Here is a 9,859-nt window from a genome sequence, read left to right as displayed (position 1 = left end):
AACCTCTGAGCCATCTCTCCAGCCCCTGTTGCGTCTTTTTTTATCTTAAAATTTTTAATGAAATTTGTTTCATACAATATATTTTGATCATGTTTAACCCTCCCCCAACTTTTCCCAGATTCTTCCCATCTACCCACTCATCTTTGTATACTCCGTCAGTCTGTCCGTCCATCTGTGTGTGTGTGTGTACTCATATGCTTATGTGTGTGTGTGTGCTCATATGCTTATGTGTGTGTGTGTGTGTACTCATATGCTTGTGTTACTCATGCTTGTGTGTGTGAACTCATATGCTTGTGTGTGTGTACTCATATGCTTGTGTGTGTGTGCGTACTTATATGCTTGTGTGTGTGTGTGTACTCATATGCTTGTGTGTGTGTACTTATATGCTTGTGTGTGTGTGTGTACTCATATGCTTGTGTGTGTGTGTACAATTGTGGAATTCTGTGGTTCTACGACCAAGGTATTTGACTGAGCTTGCAGAGAGATAAATATCCATAAAAAGCCGCATTTTAGAATGGTTCTTTTCTCTCCCTCTCCCCTTAGTTTGATTTTTCTCCCCATCAATTATCTTTTGACAAACTGCCCTTGAAACAGAATTAACATTTACCTCAAGAAGAAAGAGGAGTTCTTTTGAATGAGCTAAGTCACCCGTGGGGAAGCTCTATTAAAAGTCCTTGGGGAGGTGAATTATTTATTGATTCAGTTTGTGTTCTAAAATTGGGGTATGTGTTGGGGAAGAAAGGAAGCATTGTGCCTTGTGATATTAAAAAGAGGAAACGATACATAATTCTTATCTTAGAAATATGAAGACACAGAGAGCTAAATTTGGCAACTTAATTGTACAGGGGAAGGAGAATAAGACGGTTGTAGTTAAGCAAATAGTTCCCATGTTTGAAATTTACTAACAGTAATCATTACAGGCATGTATATCTACCATAACAGATAATGCTTTTATGTATAAGAAGCTCCTCTTAAGTGTTTCGCTTGGTTATTTTTCAAAACTTTATCATTAATTATGCACAGGTCATGACTAAGACAGCCATGTTCTCAGTTTTTTGTTTTTTTTTTGAAGGCTAAGCTGCAACCATGGATGTGAACTTGAACTTGACAGAGCACAGAGAGGCTGAGAGAGGAGCCTGTATACAGACTGAATAGATTCTCTAAATGACAAAAGCCTTGCTATATAAATTAATATTTGGATTCCTCACACCACTTGACAACCAATTGGTTACGTTCAACTCTTTCTAGCAATAAGAACACAATCGTTCGTTCTTTCAACTACAGCACCATCACAAAGGAGTAGATAAAGCTCTAGCAATGGGAAATTCGGGAACGCCATCCTCTTGAAGCAATGATCAATGTTATCCAACTTGGTTCTGACAGAACATTCCACCTCCCATGGTGGATCATGTGGGGCACCGAAGATTCAAATTATTCCTCAGATTGGACCCCGACTTTAGGGTTTATAAAGGACGTATTTTCAAAAGGGGTCACTGCCGAAACAATCCCTTTAATCAACAGTCAGAGGATTTACCCAACCGATGGTGCCAAGCAGCCTTCGCAGGGACCATGAGGGCGCAGAGCTTCCATCACTCAACAGGGGAAGAGGATCAAATGAGTTTGTAAATGCAGATTTTTGGTTTATACAACTCTTTTTCATCTTCTGGAAAGTGATCGCTGGACTTAATCAAGTTCCTCTGGGTATCATTAACTAATTTTATCTTTCTACTTAAAGATTTTTTTTTAATAGCGAGTTTAGAGGATTCCATTCTTAAGTTTTCTGACTTTTGTGTTTTCTCTGCTGAAGCCTTGAGGGCAGCTAAATTGAAAAGGAGGGAAATAGGAATTAAAAGTGATTAGAACGGCGCAACACGGACTCAGTTCTCCCGGTCCCAAGCCGAACCAAGCAGCAGTTTTTGGTTTTCATTATAACTTTACTCGCTATTTTAATAAACATGAGCCAGTATTCAAACTTTTAATACCCTGCTGTTTAACTGTTTCCAGAGAGCCATCCAGCTTTTTTTTTTTTTTGCCTTCGCTTTAAAAATTTTAATTTGTTTGGCTCGGTCTCACCTTAGAAAGCTGTAGCCTCATGGTAAACTCTTTTATAACTTGATTTCCAGAATCACAGCCGTTCTTCCCCCCCAGCCCCACCTCCTAAGTGTTTCCTCCTGTGCCGCACTTGTCGGTGCTGACAGCTTCCCCAACTCCTTTCATCTGGTTCCCACAGCAAGTATGAGAGACAAATGGGGGAATGTGTTCAGCAGTGACTGGATGCAGCCAGACAGCAGCGGTACTTACAGCTCTTCTAGGAAGCGGAGGCTGTGGAGGAGACTTGGGGGCAGCTGACTGATGTTGTTCATACTGAGGTCCCTGGAGGGGGGAAGACAGACAGCGTGTGAGGAGCAGGGTACACCACTGCAAGGAGATCCAGCTGTTCGGTTCACACATTTAAAAGCGAGACAGTAAAATGAACTCGTTCCTCTGTTTGACAAATGAATGGTCATTTTCCATCTTAAATCTATAACCCGCCAATGTCAGGGCCTCCGTCTCGAATTAAATGCTCTAGGAGGTGCTTTTATGGAACTCAAGATTACTTAGCCCATTCATGGGCATAGCTGTCATTCTTCACGTTTAAAATGCTGTCGCGTAGGACAGAAAAGGAAGCAGACATAACTCAACTTTGCGTCTTGCTTTCCGCTGCGTGACAAAGAGCAACGTCCTCACCTGGCAACTCTAGAAGCCCCGTTTCCCTGGGATTTTAGGCACCTTGCAAAAACACGTGTTTGGATTGAAAGGAACTTAAAACAAAGCAAGACAAAAAGCCTCGTCCCTCTTCGACCTTGCTCCTTTTGCAGCTTCTCAGACTGCATTAAGTAAGTGAAATGAACCATAAAACGAGGGTGTAAGGTGATCCTGTTCTGTCGCGCACTTCCTGCTGGGCTGCACGGTAGTTCCTGGTACAGGAAACAACGCGCCACTTTGGGCAGAACTCAATCAATTTTCGTGTTAAGTGAAAGTGCGTGTAATTAGATTTTATTCTGTTTTTTATCTCTCTATTTCTTTACTGTTTCTCACATGTTGCACAGCATCACTAGTTTAATCTATCTGTATCACAGAAACCCAAAGGGTGACAGCGGGGCAGACTTTCACCAAGACCACCTCAGACTTCCTATAGTTGTTGCAGGTTTGGGTAGGAAGTGACCTGTTGCCCTATCCTGAGAACCAATGTTGTCTTAACATCAGATCTGGATTCCCTACTTAAAGCTCATCTTAAGACTCTAACTTTCTTTACAATCTGAATTATTCCTGTTGTGAAAATGCACACACCCACGGCAATTACTGGGAGGAGTAGATATTGATCATGAAGCTGTTTCATCAGATGCTAGCAATAACTCAGCGATGTTATAAAGTGGAGAGTTATTTTTAAATTAGCCTACATGGGGTTGGGGAGATAGCTCAGTGGACAAAGTATTGGTCATGTAAACATGAGGACAAGAGTTCAAATCCCCGGTACCCAGATGTAGAAGCCAGGCAGGTATGGCAGTCACTTCTAGAACTCTGGAGGCTTTGAGACAAGGGATACCCGGGGTAGACTGGCTAGCTAGATAAGTTGGAATCAGGGATCTCAAGGTTTGCCAATATACCCTGCCTTAGCAGAATGAAGAGTGATCGAGGAAGATACCCAATGTCATCCATCAGGTCTCCACGCATATGAGCACACATGTGTATATGCATACACACTTGCTTGTGCACATACATGTATGCCTTACGTGTAAATATGCATACACATGCATATACAGAAACACACTTATATATGCAAAAAAGGAGTAACAAGTATGTTTAAAGGAGACACAATGTTTTGCTAAATCTGTGAGTGTGGAAACTATGGAGCTACTGTTAATTCTGATATCTACTAGTGTACAACAATATAGCCAAATACGTGCTACATTTTCTCTTTAAAACTAAACAATGACAAAAATGTACAGTAAAATATGTCTGTACTTTTTTAAATTAGATTTTTTATGCGATTGTCTTGATAGCCCAAATTAATGAGTCTCATTTTGGGTGTGTGTGTTTACTAAATAGTAATGGGTTAAACACATCAGTGTGGTTTCTGGATACCTCACAGTGAACCTGTAATCTCTAAAAAGACTCGACAGTCCCAGAGACAGCCATACCTTGGTGTGTGATGAACTGCTTTATACCTTTGCTACCATGGAAACAACATCCCTGCCATCATGAATTGCATCCTCAAACCGTGGACCAAAATAATTCCTTCCTTCCTTACATTGCTTTTATCAATTATTTTCTCCTAACAACAAGAAAAGTGGGCTGGAGAGATGGCTCAGTGGTTAAGAGCACTGGCTGCTCATCCAGAGGTTCTGAGTTCAATTCCCAGCAACCACATGATGGCTCACAACCACCTGTAATGAGATCTAGTGCCCTCTTCTGGCCTTCAGGTAGAACACTGTATATATGATAAATAAATAGATCTTAAAAAAAACCAAAAACAAAACAACAACAACAACAGCAAGAAAAGTAAATAACACACTAATGAAATAGAAATTTTTCTAAGAGTTTCTATAACGTCCATGTCTTACCCTTGAAAATTCAATTTTCTCTTATACCTCTGTTTTTTTTTTATTTGACAAATCATAATTGGCCATTAAGATGGTGAGGCTTTATTCAAAGAATACACCGAAAAATAAACTGATCACTACTCTTCCCTGTCCCATCACCCCCATTTCTAGGATCCATCCAATGTTCATTTTACTCTAAAACTCATTTCTGCATCTGGCTTTCCTTGTTCTCAGCTGCTGTGGGTCAGGTCCTTCTCATACTGATCACTGTCTATCGGGTATGCTTCTTTGTCTTCCTATTCTAGGCTACCCTCTATGCTATGGCCTCAGCCGTCCAGTCCACCCACAGCCCTTGCTAGCCTGCAAAACAATCCTTCTCTCAAACAGATGGCTTAGCAGAGAGACTCCCTCTTGATGGTGGAGAAGAACTATAGAAAAATATTTTCTGTCGAGGGAGCTGCCTTTGTGTGACCCAGCGAAGGTAAGCAGAGTAAGAAAAAGTAGACCCTGGTTCCAAGAAGAGGAAGAAAGGAAGACCTTTAGAAACTCACAAATTTGATAGGATGCCTAAAAAGTTCTGAGAAAACCATGACAGACAATGGTGGTGGTGGGGGAGAAGAATCTAAGCTGAACATAGCTCCAGCTGTTTAGGACCATGGTGTAACATGAATTTTAATTGTTCCTAATAAAAATCCTGGAGTCAGATACTAGGGACTGAAAGCTGAGAGATCAGAGAAGCGGTTCAGTCAGCCACTAGAGAGACCTTTTACCTCTACTGTGTCCTCAGACCACAAGGGCGATCCTGTCCTCAGACTAACCTGAGCTCCTGTCTCCTCCTGCCATATTATATTCCTCTCTCCATCCAGCCATATCCCTGTCTGTCTCCACCTCCCTAGCGCTGCGATCGAAGGCCTGGACTTCGAAGTATTGGGATTAAAGGTGTGAGCCACCACCACTCCTTGGCCTCTAGTGGCTTAGCTCTGCTCTCTGATCTTCAGGCAAGCTTTATTTGTTAAAACACAAACAAAATATCACTACGCCCCAGAGGGGTGAGTGGAGGCAGAAGACTCCCCACAAGTGGTACTTATGGGTTGAGCCCTTAAAAACAGAACGTATAACAACAAGTTTCTCACACTAAATTAGAAGAAATGTCCAGATCAGTAGACACACAAATTGAATCACAGAAACATAAGAAATATGAAAAACTTAGGTATCTTAGTTTATTTTCCTACTGTGATAAAGTAGTCTGACAGAAATAATTTGAGGGATGTATCAAGTATTGATTAACTTTTTTTTTTTTTGCCAACCCAACACAACCTAGAGTCACCTGGGAAAGGGAAATCTCAACGTAAGAATCAGTCACCTCTACCAGATATATCTGTATTGGACAAATCTGTGGAGACGTATTTCTAGACTGCTAAAATTGATTCATAAGGGCCCAGTCTACCATGGGAAGCACATCCCTAGGCTGGTGTTTCTGGACTGCATAGTGAAGCGAGCTGAGCACGAGCCAGTGAGAGAGCAAAAACAGAAAGCAGAATTCCTTCATCGTTCCTGTCCTGACTTCCCTCAATGAGAAACTATAACCTGCAACTGTATGGTTTTTCTCGCCTAAGTTGCTTTTGGCCACGGTGTTTATCCTAGCGACAGAAGGGCGACCTAGAAAAGGAGGGAAAGGGTTTATTTTTTCCTCACAGTTTGAGGGGATAGCATACCACCACACCAGAAGTCACCATGGGAGGAGCTTGAGGCAGCTAGTCAAACTATAGCCATAGTTAAGTGGCGCAGTGACAGATGAACATGTACGTACATGTAGCTCAGCTACCTCTGTCCTTTTCACTCAGTATGCAGTCCAGCCCTCAAGATGATGCCACTCGCATCCCATTGTTGCATGTAGGGTTTCCCACATCAATGAACCCAATTAAAAAAATCCCTCACAAACAGGATCCGAGGCCTATCTCCTAGGCGATTTTGGATTTTGTCAACTTGATAATCAATACAACTGTTAATGCATGACTCTTCCAAAGGATAGTGTAATAGCAAAATTCCCGTTAAAGACTAAAAACTTACTAGTAAAAACAGCCAGTGGCTTTAAAGAGGATACGAACAAGCAGATAAATTCAATTCATGATCTTTAGCCTAAAGCCAGAAACACAGAGGAAAAAAAAAGCTATGGAAATAGATGAGAAAATCATCAACACAAAAACGAAGTTACTGATGTGGAAGAAAAATTTATCACAGAAATTGAGATTTTTTTTTTTTTTGGACAAAAACTCAAGCACAAAGCACAGATGTTAGAAATGGAAAACTCAATGGGCCAAATTAAACACACAAAGGAATCTATCACTAATAGACTAGACACGGCAGGAGAGACAATATCAGGGATGGGGAAAAGGTTAAGAAAATAGGAGTGAGAGAAAGAAAATCAAATATCTCCAAACTCTGGAATATAATCCAGAGACCAAACCTAAGAACCCACGGGATGGAAAGAGTTGAGGAGAAGAATAAAGAAATACTTACTCTTATAATGTTGTGATGAAACACCCACCTAAGGCAGTTCATGTGTTTAATCTGGGACCTTCCTTACAGTTCCAGAGGATTACAGTTTACGACTGTCAGGGCAGAGAGCATGGCAACAGGCAGACAGCTATGGTGCTGGAGCAGTAGCTGAGAGCTTTGCTCTTCACCCACACGCATATGGCAGAGAGAGCTGACTGGCAAGAGTGTGGGCTTTTGAAATCTCAGAGGCCACCCCCAGGGACACACCTCTCCCAACAAGTCCATGCCTCCTAATCCTCGCCAAAAATGTCTACCAACTGTGGACCAGGTATTTCAATACATGAGCCAGTGGGGGCATTCTCATTCACACACCACAGTACTCTCTTACTTAGATAGGCAATTCCAATGGCAAAATCAATGAGGAAATGCCAGTTTTAGACTATACCATAGATCAAACAGACCTTGTAGATACTGATGTGGTTAATATGCCATCAAGAATTTGAATACAAGCTCTTTTCAGAAGTACAGGTAACTATGTCTAAAAATAGATTGCATTTTAGGGCACAAAACCTAAAATTATTTCATAAATTTTCCAAATCTAAAGAAAGAAGTGAACATCCAAATTTAAGCAGCATTCAGTACCTGTACTGACTGGCTTTGTGACACAAGCTGGAGTCATCAGAGAGGAAGGAGCCTCAGTTGAGGAAATGTCTCCATGAGATCTAGCTTTAAGTCATTTTCTCAATTAGTGATGAGCGCGGGAGAGCCCAGTCCATTGTGGGTGGTGCCATCCCTGGGCTGGTGGCTCTGGGTTCTACAAGAAAGTAGGCTGAGCAAGCCAGGGGAAGCAAGCTGGTAAGAAGTGCCCCCCTCTATGGTCTCTGCATCTGCTCCTGACTCCAGCCTCCTGTCTGCTGTGGAATAATCCTCTTGTATACCATAAAGATTTGTCAATCGAATTGGTTTAATATAATGCTGATTGGCCAGCAGCCAGGCAGGAAGTGTAGGCGGGGCGACCAAATTAAAGATGATGGGAAAGAGAAGGGTGGGGTCAGGAATCACCAGCCAGACACAGAGGGAGGAGGAGATGAATGTGCCACACTATTAAAGGTACTCCTACATAGCAGAGCATAAATAAGGAATATGTATTAAGCTCAAATGTAAGATCTAGTTAGTAATAAGCCTGAGCTAATTGGCCAAGAATTTATAAATAATATTAAGTCTCTGTATGGTAATTTGGAAGCAGTTACTAGGGCAGGACACAGGCGATTTGGACAAGAAACTTCCATTTATACCTGCTCTGTTTGAGTTCCTGTCCTGATTTCCTTCAGTGAGGAACAGCAACATGGAAGTATAAGCTGAATAAACCCTTTCCTCCTCAACTAGCTTTTTGATCATGGTGTTTGGTTGCAGCAATAGAAACCCTTACTAAGACAAACCAGGAGTGAGGTATTGTGGTGACAGGCCTGGCTATAGTTTTGGAAGGATTGTGGAAGGACTTTGGAACATTAAGCTAAAAAAGCCATGGAGCATTGAGAGCTTTGTGGGATGTTCTGTGGGAGCTTGGAAGATAGGAATGTTGAGAGCAGTGCAGAAGATGGAGGCCTGGCTTGTGAAGTTTCAGAGGGAACATTAGAGACTCTCTTGGGGTCATTTGCTATTTTGATTTAAGCTTCTGTGGTTCTGGCTAGCTGGGGCTGAAGAATCAGCTGTGATTAACAAGATCCCAGAACCATTAAAGCACAAGCTTTGCTTTACTGGGCCAATTGATGCTGGTCAGCTGGAGGTGAGACTTTAGAGGTGATCAAGGAGAGATCAGTAAGCTGGGCATGCCTTTAATCCCAGCACATGGGAAGCAGGTAGGTGAATCTCTGTGAGTTTGAGACCAGCCTGGTCTACATAGCAAGCTCTAGGACAGCAGGATGTTATGCTGAGAAACCTTGTCTCTAAACAAAACAAAAAGCCAAAACAACAAAAATAAAAAAGAGAAGACCAGTACCACTGACATGTCTCCTGCGAGTCAGTACCTAGAAGCTGGGTTCCAGAGGTGGCCAAGGTTGTGTGTGTCTCGTGCCAGCAGCTGGATTTGGTCATGTGTAAGAGTTCACTCGGGTGGTATGGATTTTGAAGGCATGCAGGGGTTATGGGGAGTAGCTGAGGCTTGGAACTGGGAGAGTCCAGGAGAGAACATTAGTGAAGGTACAGTGTCAGAAGCAGTTGAAGGCCCAGGAATGAAAGGACCATGAAGAGAAGTTGAGGCTTGGCACCAAGAAGAGAGCCTAAGACTATTGGTGAAAGTGTAGCCCAGTTGTAGCAGAGGCCCCAGCAGTTTTAGAGATGCCAGTTCAAAGAGCATATCAGAACTATCACAACTTTACATCCACTAGTGTTGTTAACAAAACTGGGAACGCCAAGATTTGGTGCATATATAATTAATCTTTTTATCTTCTTGATATACTGTTGAGAATTTACATAAAACCCAGAGACAGAAACAGAGACAGAGATACAGAGAGATTGAGCGCTCAAGTAAATAACCTAATGATGCAATTCATAGAAAAATAAGAACAAGCTAAACCCAAATGCATAAGTAGCAAGAAACAGTAAAGATTGGGATGAAAACTAATAAAATGGGGACTAAAAGAACAATCCAATTAATCAAAGCAAGTGTGTTCTTTTTTTTTTCAAATCAGTGACAAATTCTCAGATAAACTAAGTAAAAGAAAAACAGAGGAGAAACAAATTAGCACTCTAATCAGAGTGGATATTGCAAAAAAAAA

The 9,859-nt window shown here is 41.7% G+C and overlaps 1 protein-coding gene across 1 annotated transcript in view; it reads right to left on the bottom strand.

The window, feature by feature from the left end:
* Lgr5 (leucine rich repeat containing G protein-coupled receptor 5) overlaps nt 1-9,859 on the bottom strand; it is a 130,312-nt gene that overhangs the window by 63,905 nt on the left and 56,548 nt on the right. Inside the window, exon 2 of the mRNA XM_005358047.3 lies at nt 2,302-2,373. Coding sequence (XP_005358104.1) covers nt 2,302-2,373 — 72 coding nt within the window. The remainder of the gene's footprint in view (nt 1-2,301; nt 2,374-9,859) is intronic.

The sequence above is a fragment of the Microtus ochrogaster genome, chromosome 24 (genome assembly GCF_000317375.1).
Source record: "Microtus ochrogaster isolate Prairie Vole_2 chromosome 24, MicOch1.0, whole genome shotgun sequence".
NCBI classification, from domain to species: Eukaryota; Metazoa; Chordata; class Mammalia; order Rodentia; family Cricetidae; genus Microtus; species Microtus ochrogaster.
Note: the sequence above shows the minus strand (reverse complement) of the source record. Positions and strands in the feature narration are given on the sequence as shown.